Genomic DNA, 27,901 nt, shown 5'->3' with positions numbered 1-27,901 from the left:
CTGCCAGGGTGTAGGGATAGCAGGGAGCACTTGGGGCACATGTGTGCAGGCTGAAGGGAGATGTATTGGGTTTCGGAGAGGGAAAGAGGGCCCCACAGGTGCCCAGAGACACGGTAACCCTCTGACGTCGCTGCACCAGCAAAGGGGCCCCAGCTCTGGAGAAGATAAAATGCATTTTAATAGTTTGAAGTGCCATGAGGTGTCTGCATAGCACTGCAGCCTGGGTGAGGGAGGACAGGGCCATCATACGAAGTAGGCGGCCAGGGCTGACATCTTGTCCTTGGGCCGTCTGGGGTTGGGCTTCCCAGGGGGCCTCCTGGCCCGGCCCCGCCCTCGACCCTGCCTTCTCCCTGGCCCGCCGCGGTGCATGGGGTGGCAGGAGGCCGCATGCTTCAGCTCCACCAGCTCCTGGAAGACGGGGTCACAGAAGACACAGCCCATGTGCTGCGTCTCGTCGCCCGGGAGTGGGGACTTGGCCTTGTTGAAGTCCACGTCAAGCAAGGCGGCCTCACAGACACTGCAGGTGTCGGTGGACACCCGCACGCGGTGGGCGTTCTCGAAGCAGTGCGCTACCACGCTGCACTTGTTGCAGGCCACCTTCCACTTGGGGCCCGAGGTGGGGTCCAGCACCAGCACGCCGCTCTCGCATTCCACGCACTGGCCGATGCCCAACATGCTCAGCGAGTGCTGGCAGGAGGGGTGCGTACACTCGTTGCAGCCCATGCCTGGTGGGAGAGGGGAGCCCCGTAAAGGCATGCCCACTGTGCCCACCTGCCCTCTGTGGTCTGCTCCCAATGCCTCAAGCTCCTAGATCCTTTGTCCCAGCAGAAGGAACTCTTCTTGGTCTCGCTCTTGGGGACAGCCTCGCTCATGCTTTGGCTCCTGGTTGCCAGTACCCCTGTTTTTTGCTTATCTGAAACCTTCTCAACTTTCAAGGCCCCTTGCTGGCGCCATCCCAGTGGGTTTCTGTCGACTCCATCCCCGCTTTGCTTTGCTGCCACAGCTCGTTACTGGTAATACCACATGACCCTCGTGTCACTGGGCCACATGGGACTACCCTGTCAGCTGCTCTGGAGGCAGGAGGAGAGCGAGCATGGGGTCTCACTTTCCCAGAAGCATGGGTGCAGACTGAGGCCTGAGGGGGCTCTCTGCAGAGCACATGGTGAACGTGGGCAGACACCTCACTCCTGCTGGTTCCTGGTCCGGCTTGGTGCTCTCTGTCCTGCCTGCCTGGACACATGCACTCCCTCCTCCAGTAATGAGGATGAGGATGAGGATGGAGGACAGTGGTGGACACTGACTGGGGGTGCCTGTTCACCGGGTGGGTCCCTCGACTGTTCCATCCTTTTGCTCACTCAGCTCCAGAGGGAGCACTGCACACCTGTGCCCAGGTCCTGAGGGTGGACTAGGGTTGCCTGCTCAATTCTGACACAGAGAGGGGGTGGCAGCACTGCCTGAGGCCTGACCAGTGCCCCAGCTACATCCAGGGTCTCTCGTCTCAGTGCCAATGAGTGCAGGAAAGGCCAGGGTGAGGGGTCCCCTCAGAGTCCGTCCTGGTGCAAGGCAGCGGTTGGCACTGAACAGAGACTGCTGTTACCCATGGGCAGGAGGGAGCGGCCGCACTCACCTTTCTTCATGTCTCGGAAGGGTGGGTGGTTGTAGCAGTAGGGGCACAGTGGGTAGCTCTTGCCCCGAGAGCCTGATGACCACAGGACCAGCTCGAAGTCATCCAGAGGGCAGCGGAGCTCCTTGTAGAGCTTGATGGTGCCGTTCTGGGGCAGTGTGTAGGTCTCATCGCAGTGCGAGCAGTGCAGGCGGCTTGGCTTGGCCTGCGGCAATGCCAGGCAGGGGGTGTGAGGGTCACTGGGGCTACCACCTGGCCTCCACCCCCACTCCTCTCATAATACAAAATATGTAACCTTTCATGCAGAACTGTGACACACTGCCAGGCAAGGAGCATGAGTCTCCGGCCCTTGCTCCATGCGTGCAGATAAAGGCAGTTCTAAAATCTCTGTGCGTACGTTAATGCCCATGATGGCAAGTGGCATGGTGTTCGGGAAAAACGAACCACGTGTGTTTGCGTGGCCTAATGGCTGTGTGTTCTAGGGGACATGGGGACACTGGATATTTTTTGGCAAGGCTGCTTTATGCTCAATCATTCTTCTGTGACAACCAGGACAAAGAACATGATTCCTGCATGACCAGCGATAAAGCTGAGGCCTACAGGGGTGAGGAAGCTTGCCTGAGTTAGTGTTCCCTGCACCTACCTGGATGTACTTCATGAAGCGGTGGCACTTCCCACAGCGTGAGAGGGGCTTGCCTGTGGCCGCCAGCGGCGAGAAAGACACCTCCATTAACTCATCCATGCCTGCAGGCAAGCAGAGTGCAGGAGTCATCTCCCTCCCAGCCTCCAGCAGAAGGCTCCGAGTATGAAAGGGTCCCTATAGGTAGTGGTTTCTACTGCCCCGTGTGTCAGGGGCGCATGCTCCTGACTGTGTATGGTGTTCCTGCACCTGCTCTTTCAACCCAGCCAGGAGGTGTCACTGCCCTCGCCTATGGAGCCCAGATCTGGGAGCTGGTCCCATGTGGGGACCTAGGTCCCCAGGTATTGGTAGTGCTGACAGAGACACCCCGCTGGTGAGGGGCAGGCCAGAGGCAGACTCTACCGGCAATGGAGTCGACAAAGTAGTGGAACTTCCTCTTGAACACGTCCAGGGTGTGGCCCAGGACCTGGCGGTAGTCGGCCTTGCCCTGGGCGATCAGGTTCAGCTGCTTCTCCACTGCACTGCGGATGGTGGGGAGCACCAGCTCTGCATCTGCAAGCGGGCAGGGGGCAGATGTTGCCCTGAGCACTCACACCCAGGGCCATGCCACCCCCTCCCAGGCAGGGCTACTGCCCTGTTCACCTCTCCCGCTCTGGCCCATCCTCCTGGCCTCTGCCTTGCCCACCAGTCCAAGGCCTCAGATGGTACCAGGCTGGCTCTTATGACCCCAGACCTTTCCTGATTTTCCACCTGGAAATCTCAGGCAGAGTGGCCAGGGACATCCTGTGGCTAGAACCACGTCACAAATGAGCTCCAGGCCGCCCTCGGGCCAGTTCTGTGTTCTTCCCTCTCCCCTTGGCCCCTGGGGAACCTCCAGGGAACAGGGCTGAGGCACCTTTGCCTCCCCTTTTGGTTCCCTCACACGTCTGTTCAGCCTTCAAACACACTGAGCTCCTGCTCTGGGCAGGTCCTGGGGGTCCTGGGGCAGCGCCCCTTCAGCGGGTATTGAGGGAGTGTGTGTGGGGCTGGGGGATCACTGCAGGGCAGGGGCCTGTCTGGAGCGGGCAGCAGAGCCGACACCCAGGGAGAAGTCAGGGAGCTTCTGTGGGCCCTGGAGGCAGGACTGAGGAACTCACCAATCTTGTAGTAGCCGTGCACCAGGACGATGCCGAGGTTGGTGGGCTTGAGCCGGCGCCCGCTCTCCACGGAGACGTAGTTGCGCTGGCAGATGTTGTTGATATGCACAGGGATGCTGGCATCTGTGCCTGCAATGTACAAGGCCCCAGGGTTCCTGGCCTGCCTTGGGCATGCCCCATTGAACCACATGCTGTATCACCTGTCACGGGGCTGCTGGTGGTCAGGCCCTCTCACTGCTTCTGGGCCACAGGAAGGAGGGCTGTGCCCTGAGCACCCCCTGCACTGTGCTGGGCACCAACTGCATGCATTTCATGTTCTGCCTTGAGAACACAAAGGCAGCCCGCCCTGCACGGGGTGCCTACTCCTGCTTTGCGGCAGAGACGACAGGCTCAGAGGTTAAGGAACTCTCCGAGGTCACAGCGCTTATTCTGTGCCTGGTAAATGTGACTTCTATGGCTTCTCCTGCCTGGATCCTGTGGCACCCACCTGCTCCCGGAGCCAGAGCCCCATTCCACCAGAACACGGAGGTGCTTACAAGCTCACTGCAGAGCTAACCTCCCCTAAACCTGGACAGTTCTGCCCACTTCCTGTTTCCCACCTCCTCCCTCTCTGCAATGCCCGTCACGATCCCCAGGGCAGGCTCCCAGTCCTCAGGATTCCACTCTCTCACCCAGAGGAACTCTCCTGGCAGAGGGGCGCAGCAGAGGCTGAGGCATTCTGACTATGGCAGGTGCCAGTCAGAGGGGCTGAAAGGAGGCTCAGGCTCCCCACAAGCTCACCAGAATCGGCAGGTGACACACACCTTCCCAAAGTAGCTCAGAGAGAATCTCACATGGAAACTGGCCTTCAGGGGCTAGGGAGCCTGCTGAGGGCCCATGGCTCTTGGCACGAGGCCAGTTCTGCACCCGGTGTGGCAGGCTGTGGGTGGTCTGTGCCGCTACCACCCCAAGTCTGCCAGGCGCCATGACGCGTGGTGTGGGCTCCTCTGCAGTGGCTCTGGTCAGGCCCTTTTTACACACTCCTGGGGGCTCAGTCACAGGGCCACCCTGACCACTCTCCTGTTGCGAAGGTAACACCAGAGCCCTCTTCACTGTCACAAAATTGTATTGCTGATTGGGTCTGGCTCACTGGCTAGCACAGGGCTGCCAGGAGCCAGTGTCCCATCAATGGGAGAGGGCAGAGGACGCAGGGGAGCAGAGCCCACACTCCACAGTGGGTTGAGGGCTATTTCAGGACCCTGGCAAGTGTCCTGGACCCGAGAGGAGCAAGTCCAGAGCTCTGCTCTCCCGCCAAGGTCGCCATGGTCACCAGGACCCCAGCCTGGGGAGGGACACTCCCTGAGAGTCCACCTGCTGGAGCAGAGCCTGGACACAGTGGCTGTGACATCCCACAGACCTCCAGAGCCCGTCAGCCAGGGCAGTGCCACAGGGAACAGGCAGTGCCCAGCAGCACGAGCACCACCTGGGGAGAAGGCTCCAGCAGTGAGGCTGGCCCCCAGCACGTGAGACATCACTCACAGCCCCAGGCCTGGGGACTTGTGAGGCCACCTCTCCTATGAGGAGTGTGCACTGGTGACTACACTTTTGCTTTGATAAACTCCCCTGGGCTGCCTGTTTTTGCATGGAAACTTCCTGGTCACCCTTTGGGGAGCCCTGTCCCTGGGACAGGCATTTCTGTTCTCTCCCAGGGAAGCAGCTCCTGTTAGACCTCATTTCCCTGTCACCTGATTTCAGGACAGACCAGGTTGGCTGTGTGGACTCAGGAGACTGCCAATATGATTTCTATGAGTCACTTGGCATCTGGGCCAGTCTTCAGCCTTGTGGGCGTTAGTCGGCGTGTGCACATCCCACAGTGCACGAGGGCACATCTGGGCCTTCACAGGGAAGGCCAGGTCCTGAATGCAGGCCTCGGGAGGGGATGCCAGCTGTGGACCTGCCTGGCTGGCCACACACTGGGTCACCAGTTTCCAGACACCAGCCTGTGGACAGGTGCTGGGCTGGGCACACAGGGGTGGCGGGGCAGCTTTGTAAGAAGACTCGAAGCCTGAGTACTGGAGTCGGAGCTGGCTCTGGGGCCTGGGCAGGCACACCCACCGATGCCATGCTTCTCCATGAGCGTGATGAGCTCAGCCTCTGTCAGGTAGTCGGGCGGGCTCGTCTGCTTCTCCAGCATCTTCACCTCGCCCACAGGGAAGGTGTCACCCCGCTGGCAAGTGGGCAGGCTCTCCTCCAAGGGCACGCTCTGCCAGGGCATGATCTCCGTGAAGCCTGGAGAGACATGCGCCGCCACTCAGGGTCCCCAGCCTGGGTGACCCGGGCCTCAGACCCTGGGCCTCCCATCCCCAGACACGATGTAGAATGTTTGTTTTGTCTGCCCGTGAAGGCGGGGAGGAAAGCTGGGCCCGCGGTGTGACCTGGGGAGAGGACAGTCTTCCCAGAGCAGGTGAAGAGCTCGGGCCCGATCCTGAAGGAGATGGTGCTCTGCAGGTACTTGCAGTCATGGCTGACCGTGGCGATGAAGTGTCTGGTGATGTACTCATAGAGCCGCCACGCGTCACCCCCTGCAATAGGCCAGGGCTAGTCAGTTGGGAGCCAGCTGGGGGCTCTGGCTGTAAGGAGCCCCCAGTGCTCTTGCTCGAGCAGCGAGGTCCTGCTTACAGAGCCGCTGTGTGGGACACGCTGCAAATCCCGGGGAAGGAGGAAAGAAAATGTGCAGGAAGGCCGGGCGTGGTGGCTCATGCCTGTAATCCCAGCACTCTGGGAGGCTAAGGTGGATGGATCACTTGAGGTCAGGAGTTTGAGATCAGCCTGGCCAACATGGTGAAACCCCGTCTCTACTAAAAATACAAAGAAATTAGCTGGGTGTGGTGGTGGGCGCCTGTAATCCCAGCTACTCAGGGGGCTGAGGCAGGGTGAACTGCTTGAACCTGGGAGGCAGAAGTTGCAGTGAGCCGAGATCGGGCCACTGCACTCCAGCCTGGGTGACAGAGCAAGACTCTGTCTCAAAAAAAGAAAAAAAAAAAAAAAAAAAGAAAGAAAGAAAATGCAGAGGAAGGGAACACAAGCCTCCATACCTCAGTGGTTCCTTTCTGGCTGCAGCTCCCACCACCCTGCCCGACCTCCTGCCCCTGCTTCTGGTGCCAGGCGTTGGCCTGTCCTTCCACTGTCTCGTGACATGACACCATTGCTTCAAACTCAGACTGTCCACAAGTGGCCCCTGTCTCGACCTGCACTGCTTTTCCTTCCTCATTTGCCTTCTCCTGGCACTCGGACCACGGGTACCACCTTAGGCCAGCTGGGAGGTAGGAGGTGCACCACCCCCTCCCCCACGCCACCACTCTCTGCCTTGGTTTCATTCATGTCCCCGTGGTGTCTGCCCCCTCGCCTCCCTGCAACAGCACCTGCTGCCACCTCTTCACTCCTGTCCTGGCCCCACAGTAATGGAGTTCATCTTCCAGGTGGCCCCCCATCCCCACAGCCAGGGCAGGCAGAGGCTAAAGGTGCCCCCACATTGCCAACAGGGCCTGCAACCTTCACTGTCGCAGGTCGCCTTTCCCTCCCTGGAAGCACGCCGCGTATGGGGTGAGAGCGGTACCTAATTCGGCCTCTGTGGCAGACTTCATGGGGGTGATGGGGGGATGGTCGCCAGCGTCGTGGCCTTTCCTCGGGCGGTTGATACCTTCTGCTAACAACCGCTTCACCTGAGGGAGAGAAGACAGAGCAGAGTCTGCGGCAGGGCTCGGCTGCCTGCCTAGGTTTGGCTGAAGTACCAGACCTGGTCCCAAGGCCTCAGTGACACAGACACATGCCGGGGCCGGCCTGGCTCTACTCACCGTGTCGGCCCAGTAGGGGTGGTTGGCCTGCTGCCGCAGAGAGCCCTTCAGGTCAAAGTTCTCAGGGTAGTGGGTGGTCTCTGTCCGTGGGTAGCTGATGTAGCCTTGCGTGTAGAGCCGCTCGGCCGTCTGCATGGCGTGCTGCGGCCCCATGCCTGCAAGAGACAGGAGGCTCTCAGAGGGCCAGGTACGTGGGGACGGCCAGGTGCCTGCCCTGGCCTATGCACTGTGGCCTATGGACACAGTGGCTGTGACACCCCACAGGCCTCCAGAGTCCGTCAGCCAGGGCAGTGCCACAGGGAACAGGCAGTGCCCAGCAGCGCGAGCACCCCCTGGGGAGAAGGCTCCGGCAGTGAGGCTGGCCCCCAGCATGTGAGACATCACTCATAGCCCCAGGCCTGGGGACTTGTGAGGCCACCTCTCCTATGAGGAGTGTGCACTGGTGACTACACTTTTGCTTTGATAAACTCCCCTGGGCTGCCCGTTTTTGCCGTTTGGGCTCCCCCATTGTGGCCGGCCCCTCCTGGAGGGCGAGGGTGGCTCTGAGCAGGCATGGCTGGAGTGCAGAACTGCTGGCCGGGTGGACACCTGTGCCACACAGCCTTGTCTGAGGCTGAATCCTACACCCAGGATGGGCCTGATGGGAAACGCCGCTCACTCTACCCCACGGTGCATCCTCACGGGGCTCATGGCCATGGGGATGAGACACGGCCTTCAGAGCACCACTCCCCATGCACTGGCCACGGAGCCATAACCATGCCTCAGGGCTGGCTGATGACAGAGCTCCACGCAGCCCCATTTTGAGCCCTTAGGCGTTTTTGTCCTCACAGCACTTTGGGGCCACTGAGAGGGGCTCATCCTGCTACTCCCTGACCGGCAGAGGCTGGCGCTTAGCTAGCAACCACACCCAGCATTGCTGCCCTCTGAGGACGCTGGAGCCACCACTCTGAGAGGACACTGCCAATAGTTCCCTGTGGGGGGAGGCACCAATGCCTAGGGGCTGACAGCTGCCAGAGACCACCAGCTTTCCAGACACCCTGCTTGCTACTAAGGAGAAAAGGCTGAGGAGATGAGGCTGAGGGGGGGCAATGTTCACACCAGTTCCTTCAAGGTGACATCTGGCTGGAGCCTCTCCCCTCACCAGGGATAGCTGCTCAGGGACCCGGGATGTCCCCTCAGGTGGTGACCAACTTTACCACCTTTACAACCTAAGGAGAAGTGAAATCCTCATGAGGCTCAGATCCCCTCGAAGCCTCGGGCACCATGCTGCATCCCTGGGCGCTCGCTGCTCCAGGCTGAACCTGCCTCCATGAACCTGCCTCAAGATGCCTTCTGGCAACTTGAGAGAAATGTCCCTACATACCCAGAGAAGAGCTGGCCACACGCAGCATCTCCACGGTGTTCAGGGCCAGGGGCCTCTGCTTGGCCTTTTCTTTCCTGCTTGTGGCCTCCACCTGGAAGACAGGACAGTCAATGATTTGGAGGAGGATGAAGACACCACCATAGAGGGAATCAAGATGTGTGGACGAAGGGGCTGGTTTCATTCATTTGGTCTCCCTGTTTCTCCAACTCATTCTTCCTAACAGTCTAAAGACTTGATTGAGTATTCAGGACCAGGAAGGGAAAAAGAATGAAAATTATTTTAAAAAAAAATTTTGGCTGGGCGCTCACGCCTGTAATCCCAGCACTTTGGGAGGCTGAGGTGGGTGGATCACCTGAGGTCAGGAGTTTGAGACCAGCCTGAACAAGATAGTGAAACCCTGTCTCTACTAAAAATACAAAAATTAGCTTGTATTTTATGTACAAGCTAATGTACAGGCATGGTGGAACGTGCCTGTAATCCAAGCTACTCGTGAGGCTGAGGCAGGAGAATTGCTTGAACCTAGGAGGTGAAGGTTGCAGTGAGCTGAGACCACACTATTGTACTCCAGCCTGGGTGACAGAGCAAAACTCCATCTCAAAACAAACCAACCAACCTTTTTTTTTTTTTTTTTTAAGAGACAGGGTCCTGCTCTGTCACCCAGGCTGGAGTGCAGTGGCACCATCAGAGCTTACTGTAGCCTTGAACTCCTAGGTCAAGCGATCCTCCTGCCTCAGCCTCCTGAGTAGCTGAAACCACAGGCACACACCCATCATGTCTGACCAATTTTTTTTTTTCAATTTCTTTTACAGACAGGGTCTTGCTATGTTGCCTAGGCTAGTCTTAAATAAACTCCTGGCCTCAAGTAATCCTCTCGCCTCAGCTTCTCAAAGTGCTAGATTACAGGCATGTGCCACCATGTCCGGCTACTTTTTAAATTATTTTTTTTAGAGACAGGGTCTCCCTGTGTTGTCCAGTCTGGTCTCAAACTCCTGGCCACAAGTGATTGAATATTCTTTTCTGGAGAATTTTCTAGTGAGAGAAAACCTGGAAGATTGAAGAGTCAGAAGGGCTGCAGATGGAAATCCTACAGAAGCCGGCATCCGCCAAGCTACAGGGATGGCAAGTGGGGCCCGTCCCAGGGGAAGTGCCACTCCTTGCTGTGGGGAAGGCTGCTGCCTGCACCTGCTAGTATTGCTACCTCTTCTGCTTTTTCAAGAGAAGCTGGAAGGCAGAATTTTCGTATGGAATCTCATAATTTTTAAGTGCTGGTAACTATTCTGGAATTTGTGTAAACACCATACAGGTTAGTGGAGTGTATCCGTGAGCTGTGCTTGGTTGGGGTCCTACCACTCTCTACCTCTGCTGAACACTTGTTGGAAGAGACAACTCTTTGTTTTGCCTGTGGCAAAAACAATCCAAACAACTCAACCCCAGGCCCTTGCCCTTGTCAATCCCAAGGAGGCTGGTCATGGCAATGCCCTCTGCATTCCAGACCGACAGATGTGGGTGGTAACACAGAGGCCAGTTGTTACGTGCAGCAGTGAAGCTGGGCTCCCTGGCATGAGGCCTGGAGGTGGTAACAGTGTCTTTGCAGGAATGTGATCAATGCTGACAGCCTGGAGCAGCTTTAGAAGTCTCAGATGCCTGAGACGTGGCATGGCAGGCAACAGGGCACTCAAGGAACGCCGGAGAAGGACAAGGAGAAGGTGGCTAAGTAGGCCAGGCTGTGTTTCAATGGATCTGGTAGCTGTCACACCTGTAGCATGTTTACTTCAATAGCCACAGATGTGGCCCCACCTGTGCAGCCCAGTCACCTCGCCCTTTTCCTAACAGCCAAGCAGCATGTCCTTTCAATTCATGGAAACCCTGAGTAAGAAACATAATCCCATAAAAGCATGCAAGCTGATTGAAATTGGAATCCCAAGCCTATCCCCTGCTAGCTGTGACCTTGGACAAGTTCATCAATTTGCACGCAGGTCCCTCAACAGTTGTTAGCTTGAATCTCTGTGTGAGATGGAGTCCTGCCACACAGAGGTAATGCCTAGTGGGTCACGCGGAAAGGGGAGGGTGGAAGGGGTCTGACAAGGTCACAGGCGTGGAGAGTGCTTGGTATGGAGCGGGCATGCAGTACACTGTGGCTATTGCATCGGGCAGAAATATCTTAGGAGTATATGGGGGAGTAAGCTTTCGGCTTTCCAAAAAGATGTCTGTGTTTTAGAAAGGGGGACGAAGACATGGCCTAGGATCACAGGCTGTTCCTCCAGCAGGAGGCATCCAAGGGCCACCCTCACCCAAGGCAACTGTGGTAGGTGTGGGTGGAGCAGGCGCACCTGGGCTTCCTTCTCCAGCTTTGTCATGTTTAGAAACATCTGTGCAATCTCCCGGTCAAACACTCTTACTCGGTCCCAGTCCAAAAGGAGACATCTGTCTTTGTCAGTGTTAACCTGCAGGAAAAAGCATAAAGGGTGAACGCACAAGAAAAAGTCTCTAGGTGAACCCAAAGCCAGGAAGAACCAGGACAGATGAAGCTGTTCCTTGTCTGGGAGCAAAACAGCCCTGGCTCTAATGGCTCACAGCTGCACCTGTTCAGGCGGGCAGATACGCAAGCTGACATCTGGCCCTCTCCACCCCGTGCCCTGAAACCAGGCAGTCAGTCTCAGGAAGGCAGCCCAAAGCTGAGGCTGATGTGTCCTTAAGAAGCACATGAGCCCCTACTTCTCACACCACCCCTGCCTATCCCCAGTGCCTGGCCAGTGGTAGGTATGGCCACCACCGGGGTCCCAAGCCAGAGCAGCTCCAAGACAGGGTCTCACTGTGTTGCTAGGCTGGAGTGCGGTGGCACAATCGTAGCTCACTGTAGCCCTGGACTCCCGGCCTCAAGCAATCCTTTTGCCTCAGCCTCCCAGGCTGTTGGGATTACAGACATCAGTGACTGTGCCTAGCTGTATTAAGTCTTACAGTGAGCTTCCGTGGAGGTTTTTATTTGAAGAAAGGGTTCCAGGAATTTTAAAAAGTTTGAAAGTCAATGGCCTCAGTCCAGTGCTTGGACCTGACCACTGCAGCCACTGTGATTCATGTGAGGTGACCTCACCCTGCACTGCCAGAGCTGAACTCGTTCCCCCTTATCCAGATTCAGCACATACAGGCCCAATCTCTTCCCACTATCCCCATGAAGGCTGGGGTCCCTCAGCCCTGGGCACCACAGACCACTTCCAGGTATACCTGTCCACGCTTCTGCCCTCAGCCTGGGGCCTGCCAGCTGATGATGATGGAAGACTCTCAGAATCCGTGCCCCAAACCCAGAAAGCCCCAGCATGCATAGAGAAAGGCAAGGAACCTTGGCCTGCAGCACCCAGTAGGTCTCTGGTTTGAAGGACTGGATTTTATCATGTCTCTCCACACAGAATCCCAGGGTTGGAGTCTGACACGGCCCAAAGGAGATGAGAGAGCTGTCTAAATCACCGTATTTCCCCTGGAAATATTTAGTCTGAAACCTGGAGGGAGTGGAGAGAAAGGTATTTTGGTCACTGATTCACTCAAGACACTATTATGGCCACCCATGTGAGTCCAGCCCAAGGCCAGGGGTGGTGCGTGAGGGAGGTGGCACCAGGTGGTGTCCCCGCTTAGAAGTCAGTGGGAGCAGAGTGGGCATAGCCTTAGGGAGGATTCATGTGTGTACATGGGTGACAGAGCCAGTGAGAGAGTAGACAGAGGTTTCTACTGTCTCGGGCCAGGGAGCCTTCTATTCTATTCTATCTACCGCACACTCTCCTCAGGACCCCCAAAGCACAGACAAACACACTTTATCGAGCAGGGCATAGGTGATCTCTGTCAGCTAAATAAACAGTTTTCTTTAGGTCTTTTTGGTTTTTGTAGAGACAGGGTCTTGCTGTGTTGCCCAGCAGGAATGCATTAATGGGGATTCACAGATCATTGCAGCCTTGAACTCCTAGGCTCAAGTGATCCTCCCACGTCAGCCTCCCAAGTAACTGGGACTACAGGCTCACGCCACCACACCCAGCTAATTAAAACAAAATGCTTGGACAGGCACAGTGGCTCATACCTGTAATCCCAGCACTTTGGGAGGCTGAGGCAGGCGGATCACCTGAGGTCAGGAGTTTGAGACCAGCCTGGCCAACATGGTGAAACCCCATCTCTACTGAAAGTATAAAAATTAGCCAGGAGTGGTGGCGAATGCCTGTAATCCCAGCTAGTCGGGAGGCTGAGGCATCAGAATCACTTGAATGCAGGAGGCAGAGGTCGCAGTGAGCCGAGATTGTGCCACTGCACTCCAGCCTGGGTGACAGAGTGAGACTCTGTCTCAAAAAACAAACAAACAAAAAAATAAATTTTTGTTTAGCCTGGGCGCAGTGGCTCCCAACTGTAATTCCAGCACTTTGGGAGGCCAAGGTGGGCGGATTGCTAGAGCTCAGGAGTTTCAGACCAGCCTGGGCAATACAGTGAAACCCTGTCTCTACAAAATACACAAAAATTAGCCAGGCATAGTGGTGCATACCTGTAGCACCTGTAGTGGAAGGCTCAGGTAGGAGGATCTCTTGAGCCTGGGAGGCAGAGGTTGCAGTGAGCTGAGATTGTGCCACTGCATTCCAGCCTAGACAACAGAGCAAGACTCTGTCTCAAAAAAATAATTTTTTTTTTTGTAGAGATGGGGTCTTGTTATGCTGCCCAGGCTGGTCTCAAACTGCCAACTTCAAGCAATCCTCCCATCCTGGCCTCTCAAAGTGCAGCGATTACAGGTGTGAGCCACTGTGCCCGGCCTTCTTCAGGGTTGGTGAAATCCCCTGTTGCTCATCCTGGCTCTGGGAGGCCTAGGGGCTCCTGAGGGGGACCAGTAGAGGCAGGTCTCTGGCTGAGGGAGAGTGAGGGTGTGCCCAGGACTCCGCGGGTGTGGCCAGCACCTGGTGAATGCACAGCCGATTCGCAGGTCCAGTTCCTGGCGAGCATCCACTGAGAGCGCCTCGTTGTGGTCAGGCTCGCCCAGGCAGGCCATGGCATTACAGATGTCTGTGTCTGTGATGGAGCTAAACCTGGCCCGGAACACGGTCTTCTCACCACCATAGGCCTTGTTCATGACGGGCAGAACAGCATCAAGAACCTGGGGGTGGGGAGTGGCCAGCTGTGACCCACCTCCCAGATCCCTGCCACAGCTCCCCACCCCACTGTGAAGCCTGGCTCCTTCCAGCAAAGAACATGTGTACTCAGCCCCCTCTCCTGCCCGTCAGACCCTCCTCTATCCCCCTGGCTTTCCAGAAGCCCTGAGCACTCCATACCACCCCACCACATGGCTTCCTTTCCTCCCATCTAGAAACATATTCGAACACTCCCTTCTTACTCCCGCACTCTCTCTTCTAATCCTCTGCTTTCAAACCCACCAAATCAGGAAATGCTACTGCCAAGTACATGAGGGACCTCTTAGTCCCCAGACCCATCCCACATGACCCGATTCCCTGCCTTCTAGGAGGGAGGGCTTGGAGGGGTGGGTGGAAATTTTAAGAGGCTGAAGAAAAGACAGGGAAGGAGAAAAGAATGAAGGGGAAAGGAAATGGGCAAGAGCAGGAAGGCCACGGGTGGTCCCAGCTTGTGGTGGGGGCAGCTCGGGCTAAAGCACAGCAGGGGTCCTGGAGCCGAGACTCACTAGGAAGGCCGTGCAGTGGGACTAGGGTCGCCGCCGGAGCCTGGCCACGCAGCTTCCTTACTGGGAATAAGTGGCTTCATTTCTGAAGGGAGAAAGCCCCATGAGCTGCCCCCATTCTCCACTCCCAGATGCAAAGGCCCCCAGAGAGGAGCCGCCCTGCAGGGGAGGAGGGAATCTGGGAAGAGACAGAGTGTGATCGCATTTGCTGAGGGTGCTGTACTGCAACGCCAGGTGCCTGAGCTCTGTCTCACTGACCAGCTCTTGAGCCACAGGCGAGAGCTGGGGGTACAGGAGCACAGGGGCGACCCATAGGGAACAACAGCCTGAAGGGCACCAAGTGAGACCAGCAGGCATGGCCACTGTGAGGGCACCATGGCCAGGGCAAGCATGGGGCATGGGGTGTGCACAGGGAGCTGCCACCTGCTTCTCTGCAGGGCTCCCGGGGTTGGCTGGAGGCGGGAGGCATCCTGGGTGGGGCAGGAGATGAGCAGAGCGAGGCCTGCAAAAGGAGCTCAGTGCTGAGGTCGGGAATCAGCCAGCATCAACCCAAGGTCCCTGAGAAGTCAAGCTGGGCACAGGATGCTGAACACCAAGCTGCCCCATGACAGTCCCATTCTGAAACCTGCATCCACCCAATTTCGCCCCTCCTATGTTCACTCATACTGTGTGGCCCCAGCAAGCAGAGGCACAACTGACCACCTTTAATACAGCCGATGCAGTTAAAAATATCTATGGAATTTCAAAATAAAGGGAGGGGAGAGGTGTTTTTAAACCAGTACAGTTTACTCCCTCCTTTGGCCCCAGGAATGGTGTGACTGCTGGTGTCAGTCTGGGGCTGGCGTCAGAAAGGCCAAAAGTGAGGACCAAACTGAGCCTCATACTCACCTCAAAGCAGATGTTCTCCCCCTCCTTGTCGCAGTCCAGCCACAGCACGATGTAGTCGCAGCCTCTGCCCTCCACCTGCCACACAGCACAGTTCACATGCACCTGCTGCAGACCCAGCCCATGCCACCTGCCCCGTGCTCCCATCCAGGACAGGGCTTGGTCCCAGGCCCTGAACCTCAGCTAGGAGGACTGGTACCTGGGCTCAGGTAGGAGGACTGGTAGCTGGCTGTGGTGAGGCTGGCTCAGCCAACAGCAAACAATTGAGTTTATAATTGATGTTTTTTGGACCAAAAAAAAAAAAAAAAAAGTGTAAGTGCAACATGATCTTAAACCCCAAAACTGCCCAGAAAAAGGGTTCCAATGAAATAACCCTAAATGATAACAGCAGTTGTCTTGGCTAATATGATTATGAATAATTTTTTTGTCTTTATACTTATCTGCACTTTCTAATTTTCCATAATCTGTATGCATTTGTTTTAAAATTAAGGGGAAAAAACCCCCAGCCAAACAAGCTTTTTTTTTTTTTTTTTTGAGACGGAGTCTCGCTCTGTCGCTCAGGCTGGAGCACAGTGGCGCGATCTCGGTTCACTGCAAGCTCCGCCTCCCTGGGTCATGCCATTCTCCTGCCTCAGCCTCCCCAGTAGCTGGGACTACAGGCGCCCGCCACCACACCTGGCTAATTTTTTGTATTTTTAGTGGAGATGGGGTTTCACCGTGTAAGCCAGGCTGGTCTTGAACTCCTGACCTCAGGTGATCTGCCCACCTCGGCCTCCCACAGTGCTGGGATTATAGGCGTGAGCCACTGCGCCCGGCCCAAACAAGCTATTTTAAAAGCAGAAGGCCTGCTCTCCAGGACTGAGGGTTGGCACTGGCAACTGCCTTGTGTGTTGGGGGTGCCTGCAGGTGCCTCATGGGCCAGCAGGGGGCACTCACAGAAAGAGCTAGCAAAGGCCCCCCTGTCCAAGGGGGATTAGGACTCACGCAAGGGTGGGCAAGGACAGCTGTGGAGGGTGGGGAGCCCGGGTGTGCTCATGCCCAGGCCAGCCCCACGCACCTGCAGGAACTTCACCATGTTCAGCTTGGGGTTAGCTTCCTTCTTCTCCGTGGGAGCTTGGCTGAACAGTTCTGCGGGGTCCACTTTGTCCCATTTGTTGTATTTTCCTACAAACCAGTCACAGTGACATTGAGTCACACCTCACAGTTCACAGGGGCTCAACCTCCGAGACCATCATAACCCCAGGATGATGTTGGTTTCATCCCACAAATGAGGAGGGGAAAGCTTGGAGAACAATTTGCCCAGGGTCATCATGATGATCAGAGGCAGAGCCAGGATGTGGGTTCAGGCCTTTGGTAACCCCCTTCCCTCCAGCCTCCTTTCTGCTCGGCTGCTGAGCTGACACCACACTCCGGCCAACCACAGGAGCCAAGCAAGCTCTCCGGGGGCTGCCACTCTGGCCTCACTTCTGGGACTTTCCCTGTGGCTGGGAGCATCATTCCTGGGCTGGCTTTCTTTGCCTGAGCACTGGACCCCACCACTGGTGTCTTCACTGACACTTCCAACCTGAGTTTCTGGAACTCCATCCTTCCACCCAGCACTCTGTGGGGGCACACATGTGCGCAGTCACTCCTGTTAAAGGACCCATCTTTTTGAGCCTCATGCCCAGCACATTCACCTGCTCATCTACAGAGGCCCAGTTCTTGCATGCTCAGCTGTCTGGCTTTCTTTTTTTTTTTTTTTTTTTTTGAGATGGAGTCTCGCTCTGCCGCCCAGGCTGGAGTGCAGTGGCCGGATCTCAGCTCACTGCAAGCTCCGCCTCCCGGGTTCACGCCATTCTCCTGCCTCAGCCTCCCGAGTAGTTGGGACTACAGGCGCCCGCCACCGCGCCCGGCTAGTTTTTTGTATTTTTTAGTAGAGACGGGGTTTCACCGTGTTAGCCAGGATGGTCTCGATCTCCTGACCTCGTGATCCTCCCATCTCAGCCTCCCAAAGTGCTGGGATTACAGGCTTGAGCCACCACGCTCGGCCTGTCTGGCTTTCTTTTAGGCCCATTTCTTTTTTTTTCTGAGACAGGGGTCTCGCTCTGTCATCCAGGATGAAGTACAGTGATACGATCATGGCTAACTGCAGTCTCGACCTCCCAGCCTCAATCCATCTTCCCACTTCAGCCTCCCAAGACTACAGGTGCGCACCACCATGTCGGCTGATTTAAAAAGATTTTTTTTTTTTTTTGTAGAGACAGGGGTCTCACTATGTTGTCCAGACTGGTCTTGAACTCCTGGGCTCAGGCGATCCTCCTAGGCCCCATTTCTTGCATCCTGGGAGAATGGGGTCAGACAGAGCCAAATTCAAATCCCAGCTCCCCACCTGTCAGCTGGAGATAAAACTTGGGGTCCAAATGCTCAGCCACACAACCCAGTCACCATCATTGTCATCACTGTCATCAATGAGCAGCAAGAACAAGGGCTGAGGCTTTGCCGTGTGCTCTGCCGAGTGCCAAGTGCTCTGCCCTCACTGTCACACAGAATCCTTACAGTCTTGGGAAGCAGATGGCATTGCTGTGAGACCCATTTCACTACGAGAAGTGTAAACTCACAGAGGCTGTCAGTGCCCTCGTCTCCAGCCAGTGAGCTGGCAGAGCAGGGGGAAGAGCCTGGATCAGACTCTTGCCAACCACACGGCCCCACACCTATACCCAGCAGGTCACTAATACCAGCACTTCCAAAGTAATTGATAACAGTAACAATATAGGAATGACAATGACAGCCACCAAATGACCGACAGACGATGGTCAACTCGGCAACAGCAGCAGGCTTCTCTCAAATGCCTGCACAGGTCAAGCCCTTCCTAAGATAGGTGCCGCCACTTTGTCTACATAGGACGGTGCACAGGGAATGCAGTGACTAGGGGGTGCTGCTATGATGGGGACCCAGGGCTGAGCTCCAGAGCCTGGGTTCTGGGCACCGCACCCAGGAACCCTCTCATCACCACTCCATGATCTGCTGGCCTGATGACTCATGGAGTTGGGACAAACTTCCCTGCCTAGAGGAATCTCCTGGCTTCAACTGGACCCCGGCCAGCGCCACGCAGAACTCCCTTCTGTAGGATGGAGGGTAGAGGGGCTTACCCAGGAAATCCAGAGTCATCACGTGACCACAGACAGACGTCATCTTGAAGCGCACTGGCTGGCCAGCAAAGGTCCCAGTGTACTCGTGGACTGAACAGGCCCCGTTCAGCCCTTTATGTGAGGACAGGCTCCCTGGGGATGAGGAAGCACAAAGTGACTGGCTGCTTCAGCTGAGCTGAAGACACTGTGGAGACCCCGGCCTGGATGCCACCTCCCAGAGGGCCAGAGTCCTTCCTCAGAGTGGTGAGTGACAGCATTCCGCAGACTGCTGAGGGTAATTGGGCACTAAGAGATGGGACGGCACTCAGGGAAAACAGCATCTGCCAACAACCTAGCACAGAGCACTCTTGATGCAGAGCCCCAGGCTGCCAGGAGCCAGGGGCAGGCAGGCAGGGGTGGGATCTTCCTCTGTATTTATGTTTTCACTCTTCAATTCCATTTTTGCCTCACTTCATTGAAACGTTATTCATCATTTACTAAAATGGGACTCTAGATCTACTCTAGGTTACCAGGGACCTTCTAATTATTGAATTCTCACCCTCTCCACTGACCACACTCAGCCGTACTTTCTCAGGTTCTGGGCACCGGGCACCGGGCACCACTTTTGGGGCCTCCTGTCCTCTGCGGACCATGCCTTCTCAGCTGAACGAGGGTCTCTTCCCCCCTCAGCTGCTGGAGCCAGGGGAGGTCAGGTAGGTGCCTGTCATTTCTGGGTACCCAGCATCCAAACTCTTCCTATTTGGAGGGAATTCAAAGATGGGGGGAAACAGCACCCTACCAACCACCCCAGTGGCCAGAGTTGGGGGTGAGTGGCAGACATTCCCTCTCCAGTTCCCTGGTGTCTCAGTAGTGTCTGTGGCCACAGCTCAGTCCATTGGCTACTCTGGAGTGATGTGAGGTCCACAGGACAGTGGGAGTATCCAGGGATGACGATGCCTGGGGCATAGCCTCATCAGACCTCAACTGGGGTGTGGTCCTGGCTGTGTCTCCTTCCTTCCAGGGCTGGTTTCTGCTACCTGTACCTAACAGCCCTGCCAGGCCCGGCATGTGGACAATGACTGTCCTTCCACTTCATTGTAAGCTGTGCCTTGTGCCTTCTGGGAACTCCAGCTTTGGCACACTGCCAGGAATGGAAGCAAATGCACCCCACTGTGACATTCTGAGATGCTTCATTACCACCTGCTGACCGAACCAATCTACCCCAGCCAGGGTGGAGTCACATTAGGAAAAAGAAATGTCCTGTAACACATAAACGGCCGTGCTTACAGACCAAAGCAAGAAAGCATGCGCAGGGCTGGTCTCTCCTACCTCTAGAGAGGATTTTGGCAATTGACTGTGCCAAGGACGGCTTTTCGGCAACCATGAGCACAGTCTTCATCTTGTCTCAGCCCTTTACGCTCCAGTTTCGGGGCAGTGGCAGTGAAAAAGTTTACACTCCACTCTTCTGCAGCACAGCACTATTATCAATGCTGACCCCTAAAGAGAAGAAAAGACACTCAGGATAGCAATGCTGTCAAAAGAACCTATACCACTACAAGGAAACTCACTTTAACAAAGAAAAAACAAGACCAACCTGAGGCAAGAAGAAGAAAAATTAGGGAATTAGGGACACCTGAAGACATCTGAGATTAAAAAAACAAAAACAAAAACAAAACTACCAGGTCAACTGAAGTGGCTGAGATGATCCTGGGAATCTGGCTCCTTAGGTCCATTTGATTCCTAAATCCATGCTAGGAAGATGCCGGGACCTGGGGATCTCCAGTGATGGGTCAGGCCGGGTGGATGCCTGGCCCTCCTCTCTGGACTGGCTCTTCCACCTACAGGTGGACTCACCTGGAGAGAGGAACCATCATGGCCGAGAGCAGCACCACCCCCTCAGCTAAGCACTTGGATGCCCCAGGACACTTTACAAAATGCAGATGTCCAGGCTGGGCTCCCCAGGTCCTTCTGATCCATGATGGGCCTGAGACCCTCTGGCTAGTCGGTCCAGCACCAAGCAGATATCAGGGCTCTGTCACATCTATCTCCCACCTATTCCACTCCACCTTTTGCTTTGCAGGCCATGCTCTGGCCAAATTAAATCAAATATCATCATTTAAGCAAACACTCACTTGAAGCCTCTGTGCCTGCGCTCCCCTGCCTGAGAGAAAGCTCCACCAGGCCTGGAGGGTGCAGCTGGACGGCCCACAGGCCCAGCTCAAGTCTCCCAACACCACTGGCAGGATAAGTCAGCCCTCCTGTGCTCACGGTTCTTGGGCTAGGTCACCATTCCAACCCACTCACATTATGCCATCATCAGCGACTACCTCACCCCCGAAATAGGACATGATGGACTTTGTTCTGAATCACTGTTGGTCTTTGCAACAGCTTTCTGTGCCTGACACATGACATTCAATACTTGCTAGCCAAGTAAAAGAAAACCACATGAACCCTTTTTGTTTTTTCAATCATTATAAATGTAGCACTGATGTTTATAAACATAGCATTGTAGGCCGGGCGCGGTGGCTCAAGCCTGTAATCCCAGCACTTTGGGAGGCCGAGACGGGCGGATCACAAGGTCAGGAGATCGAGACCATCCTGGCTAACACGGCGAAACCCCGTCTCTACTAAAAACACAAAAAATTAGCCGGGCGAGGTGGCGGCGCCTGTGGTCCCAGCTACTCGGGAGGCTGAGGCAGGAGAATGGCGGGAACCCGGGAGGCGGAGCTTGCAGTGAGCTGAGATCTGGCCACTGCACTCCAGCCTGGGCGACAGAGCGAGACTCCGTCTCAAAAAAAAAAAAAAAAACATAGCATTGTATTTAAAAAAGAAAAAAAGACTTGTATTGAGACAACTGGGAAACCTGCTGGGAAAAAAAATAAAGTTAGACTCCTGTTTCCTAACTCCCACTAAAACCGATTCCAGATCTAGCAAAGGTTTGAGTAGAAACAATGAAACCAGAAAAATATTAGGAAAAACATGTGCTTTTAAAATAAATCTCATGAGCCGGGTGTGGTAGCACATGCCTATAGTGTCAGCCACTCAGGAGGCTGAGGCAAGAGGATCGCTTGCTTGAGGCCAGGAGTTCAAGGCTGTTGTGTGCCATGACTACACCTGCAGATAGAACAGCCACTTCACTGCAGCCTAGGTGACAGCAAGACCCTGTCTCAAAAAAAATAAAAGCAAAATAAAATAATCTCCGCATGAAGAAAAACAACCACCTAGATGGGCACGGTGGCTCACGCCTGTAATCCCGGCACTTTGGGAGGCCGAGGCGGGCGGATTACTTGAAGTCAGGAATTTCAAACCAGCCTGGCCAACATGGCAAAACCCCGTCTCTAATAAAAATACAAAAATTAGCCAGGTGTGGTGCTGGGTGCCTGTAATCCCAGCTACTTGAGAGGCTGAGGCATGAGAATTGCTTGAACTCAGGAAGCGGAGGTTGCAGTGAGCCGAGATCATGCCATTGCACTCCAGCCTGTGCAGTACAGTGAGACTCCATCTCAAAAAAAACAAAACAAAACAACAACCACGTAAATACCTTTGTGGCATCACATCATGTCCAACAACACTCACGGAAGAAACTCAGAACTATAATGAGCTTGTGCTTATCATATAGGGAGAGACTCAAAGTCGTTGCACACACAGCAGCCGAGGGTGTGGGGAAGTTAAATGGGAACAACCTCTATGTGTAGCAATTCAGCGATCCCTCTCAAAGTACAAGTGCACATCCCAGCAATTCCACTCCTCGGAATGAACGTAATAGTCCAGTTATTTATTGAGCACCTACTACATGCTTGGCCTAGTCCAGGATGCAGGGAACACAGCACAAAGCAACACCAGGTCCTGCCCTCCCAGAACGCGTGCTGTAGTATGGGAGCAGGGGAGGGACAGGGCAGGGCTGGGTGACACCTAGGAGAAGAGTCCAGGCAGGAGCAGGGAAGGTGAGGTCCTTGGGGAGGAGATGGTTAGGCACAGCGGCTCGTGGGGCTGAGGGAGGGAGCAGGGGTGTAGAATGTGGTCTGCTCTAGGGTGCTGGGAGGCAGCAGAGGGTTTGCATAGGTGTGGGATAATCTGACTTCAAGTGTTAAAGGGACGTCTCTGGCTGCCACATAGAAGAGGATGACTGGGCCCTGGGTAGCAGTGGTGGAGGCTGCGAGGGAAGTCAGAGTCTAGGCAGACCTAGGATGGGAGGGACATGGGAGAGGGAGGGGAAGGTGAGTCAAGAATGATCTGAGGCAGGGGCTGGGCATGGGCTCGCACCTGCCATGGGCTCACATCTGTAATCCTAGTGCTTTGGGAGGCCAAGGCAAGAGGACCACTTGAGGCCAGGAGTTTGAGAAGAGCCTGGTTAACACAGTGAGACCTCTTTACAAAAAAGCAAAAGGGACAACCCATGGCTTTGGCTTAGGCATGACAGGAAGGGACTGGCAGTCTGAAGTGAGACTTCAGGTGTGTTAAATGTGACCTGCCCATTGGACAGCCTGGGTGGCCTGGAGGAGGTGGCAGCAATGTGGAAGAAGCCTAGGCTGGGGGTCGGGAGATGAGGAGCTAGCAGGGCGAGTCAGGAGGGGTAGGGTCCCGAAAGCCACCGGAAAGAGACAGGAATTACAGAGGGGCCCGAGGTTGGCATGCTGACCCAGGGAGGGCAAGGGCTGTGAGACAGGTGGAGAGTGAAGTCACCTGGTGAGAGTCACAGGAGTCAGTGGTGGGCCCTGGCAAAACTGTCCATGTGGACTCTGAGTCCCCAGGAAGCAGGACAGGGCAGTGCTGGAGTAGACTCAGGCTGGGCATGGTGGTGCCTGTGATGAACCACATCACTGGGGAGTTCTCTGCAGCATTATCAATCATGATAAAAGATTAGAAACAAGCTGATGTCTGTCAACAGGGAGGTGGTTAAATAAAAGCATGGCATTCTCTGGCCGGGCGTGGTGGCTCACGCCTGTAATGCCAGCACTTTGTGAGGCCAAGGCGGGAGGATCACCAGGTCAGGAGATGGAGACCACCCTGACTAACACGGTGAAACCCCATCTCTACTAAAAATACAAAAAATTAGCTGGGCTCGGTGGTGGGCGCCTGTAGTCCCAGCTACTCAGGAGGCTGAGGCAGGAGAATGACGTGAACCCAGGAGGCGGAGCTTGCAGTGAGCCAAGATTGCGCCACTGCCCTCCAGCCTGGGTGATTGAGTGAGACTCTGTCTCCAAAAAAAAAAAAAAAAAAAAAAAAGCATGGCATTCTCTACAGTGGAGCATCTGGCAGCATTAGAAAGGAAAGCATCTGCTTGGTACATACTAACGTGGATCCGATCACTGAGATAAATCATGCTAAGAAAGCTGGGCACGTAACGATGTGTAAAGAGCACTGCCATCTGTGATCACACATATGTGTGCACACGTGTGCATTTGATTATGAAGAGGCAATATGTCTGGATAGAATATAAAACAAACAGTCCAAGCAGTCACCTGGAGTGGGTGTTAGGGCCTGGAGGTCAGGGCTGGGGAGGCCTCCTCACCACATTCTCTTTTGTACCTTTTACATTTAGCACCTGGACACAAGTGACTGAGGAACAAGAACTAAGACAGGGGACTTTAAAATAAAATAAAACCAGAAGAATAAAGGAGGGTTGGAAAGGGCATTGTTCAGAAAGGATGCCAAAGGAACCTCCTTCACTAAAGGGGCTTCTGCTGCTTGTTATGCTGTGCGGGGGAAGAAGTCTGAGGTGGGCCTTGGGCTGTCAACCTTGTCCCCCACTTAAGAGATCACAGGACCACAGTGAAATCAGTAAGCTTGACCAGAAAGCTGCCCCAAATAAAATGACAATTTACTTTTTTCCTCAAAATAAGTAAGTGGATGCTTCCCCTAAATACACAACCATCCCAGAGTGAGAGCCGAGGCCTTGAGGAATGATGGCACTGTCTGCAGATGTGCTCTCCGGCCCATGACAGCTCCAGCTGCATCTTCCACAGCTCTGCTGCGCACCCACCTTTCCTCCCCATGTGCCAGCAGGCTTCGGCCTAGGCCACTTTTCCCCCTTAGTCTACTTGCTCTGACCCCTGCCCCTCCCCCTCCTGAAGACTGCATCTGGCCTCAGCCGTCTGTCTCTCCCGCAATTGTCCCTCCCCCTCCTGAAGACTGCATCTGGCGTCAGCAGTCTGTGTCTCCCACAATTGTCAGGTTCATTGCCGTATTCCTGGCACCCAGCACGCATTAAATGCCTGCTGAGTGAACGAATGAACAACCAAGGTGGTTGTGACTGGCCTCTGCTCTCTGTTCTGGGGAAGTTTTGATTCTACCAAAATCAGAGGCCCAGAAGTGAGGTTTAAAAGAGACCTAGGTACTCCCCTTCCCTCACCCTGGGAAGCCAGAGGCCAAAAGGGAAAACTCGAAGCAGAGGCGGATTGTTCTGTGAGGGTGTAAGTTTCCCATCTCTTCCAAAGTAGGAAGTTTTGTGTTAAAATGTTTCCTCAGATTTTCTCATGTCTATGCCAGAGTAGCCAGCAATTATGTATGACATAACGAGGACACACCAGGGACCAGGCAGTTCTGCCAGCATCCTAGACAGGGACTGTGGGGTCAGAGAGACCAGATCTCCAGTGGCTGGACTTGGTTGTTCTAGAACCCGTGCCCCAAGCCTGATCCTGCCCTGCCTCTGTGAGCATTCTGATGGAACAGCAGCCCAGCTATGCTTCCCTGTAGCACTCACCACTACACCTGGTACAGCCTCCATCTACTTATTTGGCTCGTCCTACAGCTTCTAGAATGTAAATAAGCAGCACGAGAACAGGGGTTTTGCTTTCTTCATTCTCATGGTAAACAGACGGTGAGCAAATACTTTGGGAGGCTGAGGCAGGTGGATCACCTGAGGTCAGCAGTTCAAGACCAGCCTGGCCAACATGGTGAAGCCTGGTCTCTACTAAAAATACAAAAATTAGCTGGGGGGGTGGTGGTGCGTGCCTATAATCCCAGCTACTCAGGTGGCTGAGGCAGGAGAATCACTTGAACCCAGGGGGCGGAGGTTGCAGTGAGCCGAGATGGCGCCACTGTACTCCAGCCTGGGCGACAGAGTGAGACTCGGTCTGAAACAAAACAAACACAAAAAAAGAAACAAGCAGATGTGGCTTGGGAGTAGGCCTAGCAGTGGTCTGAATAGCATTAAAATTCCTAGGATTTACCACCTCAGTAACTTTACCAAATACTTCTAGAATCAGGAAAAGAGGGAAACAACCATTTATTTATTTATTTATTTTTGAGACGGAGTGTCGCTCTGTCGCCCAGGCTGGAGTGCAGTGGCCGGATCTCAGCTCACTGCAAGCTCCGCCTCCCGGGTTTACGCCATTCTCCTGCCTCAGCCTCCAGAGTAGCTGGGACTACAGGCGCCCACCACCGCGCCTGGCTAATTTTTTGTATATTTTAGTAGAGACGGGGTTTCACCGTGTTAGCCAGGATGGTCTCGATCTCCTGACCTCGTGATCCGCCCGTCTCGGCCTCCCAAAGTGCTGGGATTACAAACTCGAGCCACCGCGCCCAGCAACAACCATTTCTTAAGCTCCCCCTTTGTACTAGGCACACCATAGTTACAAACACTATTCAATCTTGCTAACAACCCCATAAGGCAGGTGTTGTAATTTTTTAAAACCGTGAGTAAATGGAGGTTCAGAACAATTCACACTAGCGTCAGGCGACCTTGGCAAAGGAATCCCAGGACTGGCTAGCCATCAAGACCAAGTTAGGCTGGCCTCTCAGGTCCTGTTTCCAAAGGTGAGAAGATAAAAAGGCAAGACGAGGAACATCTTACCTTTCACTTCTGCCAGAAATTATTGCCCCTGGATTCCAGCTAATTCGTTCACAAAAGTACCCCACTTCATTTTTAGATAACAGGTCAGAGAACCTGGGTGCCCTCAAAACCCAGCCAGGGCCTAGGGGGCGGCGAGTGGAAGCTGCCTGGGGGTGTACCGCACCAATCTGGGCCCCGGCGGCTGCACAGCCTCCCTGAGCCTCAGTTTCCCTACCTGTGAGACTGGGACAGCAGACCTCACCTCAAATTGCTGTGGGAGGGTTCGGAAAACAAAAGTATTAACCACAGCGCCTGCTCCCTGCAGGCACAGGGCGGGCCCATCTCCACCTTCCTGAACCCCTACAGCAAGCCCCGCGGGAGAGGATCACCCCCGCCAGGGAAGAGGCAACAAGAATGCAGAGCCCGGCCCGGGCCCTCTCCCGAGCTCGCGGGTCCTCCGCCGGCCAACGTTGAGGAAACAAGCCAGAAAAAGGCCTGCGCTTCCCGCCTTTTTGAGCCGCCCGGCGAGGGGCCCACAGCCTGCCGCTCACCCGCAGCTACACCTCGCATCCAGCTCCGGTCCTTGCTCCCGGGGCGGCCACCAGCAACCCCTACTTCCGGGTCCAGCCGCTTCTGGCGTCCCCGCGTCCGGTGTGCCAGCGTCTGCCCTCCGGCTTCGGCGGGTCGGCGTTCTTAGGTTCCCTGGCTCACGGATTCCGGGAGCACCCCAGGAAGCGGCACTTCCACGCCGCGGACCGCAGGGGTCCCCAAGCCCTGCACCCAGATTCTTCCCCCCGACGGAGAGACAATCACGACAATTATCATTACAATGATTATGAAAACTGGCATGAAAACATCTATGCTGTTAATAATTAAAATAATAAAAATGTACCGATGTGTGTATAGCAAGCTTCTTTCGATGCTGTAAAAAAATCTGTGGAATGAATGAATGATCTGTGTAAAACATATCTGGAAGACGAATTCTAAAATTAAGTTATTTATTTATTGATTGATTGATTGATTTTGAGACAGAGTTTTACTCTTGTTGCCCAGGCTGGAGTGCAGTGGTGTGATCTCGGCTCACTGCAACCTCTGCCTCCGGGGTTCAAGCAATTCGCCTGCCTCAGCCTCCTCAGTAGCTGGGATTACAGGCACACGTCACCACGCCCTGCTAATTTATATGTGTGTATATATATGTGTGTGTGTGTGTATGTATATGTGTATATATATGTATGTGTGTGTGTGTGTGTATATATATATATATTTTTTTTTTTTTTTGAGGCGGAGTCTCACTGTGTTGCCCAGGCTGGAGTGCAGTGGTGTGATCTCGACTCACTGCAACCTCCGCCTCCGGGGTTCAAGCAATTCGCCTGCCTCAGCCTCCTAAGTAGCTGGGATTACAGGGGCACACCACCACGCCCTGCTAATTTATATGTGTGTGTGTATATATGTGTGTGTGTGTGTGTATGTGTATGTTTGTGTGTGTGTGTGTATATATATATATATTTTTTTTTTTTTTTTTGAGGCGGAGTCTCGCTCTGTTGCCCAGGCTGGAGTGCAGTGGCCTCACTGCAACCTCTGCCTTATGGGTTCAAGGGATGATCCCGCCTAAGCCTCCTGAGTAGCTGGGACTACAGGTGTGTAGCTAATTTTTTGTATTTTTTTTTTTAGTATAGACGGGGCTTCACCGTGTTAGCCAGGATGGTCTCGATCTCCTGACCTCGTGATCTGCCCACCTTGGCCTCCCAAAGATTTTTTTTTTTTTTTTTTTTTTTGAGACGGAGTCTCGCTGTGTCTCCCAGGCTGGAGTGCAGTGGCATGATCTCGGCTCACTGCAAGCTCCGCCTCCCGGGTTCACGCCATTCTCCCGCCTCAGCCTCCCAAGT

The 27,901-nt window shown here is 54.7% G+C and overlaps 1 protein-coding gene across 10 annotated transcripts; it reads right to left on the bottom strand.

The window, feature by feature from the left end:
- Positions 1 to 156: 156 nt before the first annotated feature.
- Positions 157 to 26,628, bottom strand: TOP3B (DNA topoisomerase III beta). Of its 10 annotated transcripts, XM_005567857.5 has the most exons (19): positions 26,567 to 26,628; positions 19,921 to 20,095; positions 19,571 to 19,738; positions 18,263 to 18,394; positions 16,192 to 16,298; positions 15,138 to 15,212; positions 13,516 to 13,712; positions 11,934 to 12,090; positions 10,927 to 11,040; positions 8,597 to 8,687; positions 7,234 to 7,388; positions 6,996 to 7,101; positions 5,815 to 5,961; positions 5,495 to 5,668; positions 3,401 to 3,529; positions 2,667 to 2,816; positions 2,268 to 2,368; positions 1,628 to 1,829; positions 157 to 725 (listed from the first exon to the last, which is right to left on the bottom strand). In XM_005567857.5, exons 3-19 carry the CDS (start codon positions 19,638 to 19,640, stop codon positions 244 to 246), a joined length of 2,589 nt encoding a protein of 862 aa, XP_005567914.3. In that variant the 5' UTR covers positions 19,641 to 19,738; positions 19,921 to 20,095; positions 26,567 to 26,628; the 3' UTR covers positions 157 to 243. The 10 variants fall into 10 exon arrangements, with proteins under 10 accessions (XP_005567914.3, XP_005567915.3, XP_005567916.3 ...); XM_005567858.5 differs by lacking the exon at positions 19,921 to 20,095 and having other exon boundaries at positions 26,251 to 26,628; XM_005567859.5 differs by lacking the exon at positions 19,921 to 20,095 and having other exon boundaries at positions 26,278 to 26,628.
- Between the last annotated feature and the right edge of the window lie 1,273 nt (positions 26,629 to 27,901).

This window comes from Macaca fascicularis, chromosome 10 (assembly GCF_037993035.2).
Source record: "Macaca fascicularis isolate 582-1 chromosome 10, T2T-MFA8v1.1".
NCBI lineage: Eukaryota > Metazoa > Chordata > Mammalia > Primates > Cercopithecidae > Macaca > Macaca fascicularis.
Note: the sequence above shows the minus strand (reverse complement) of the source record. Positions and strands in the feature narration are given on the sequence as shown.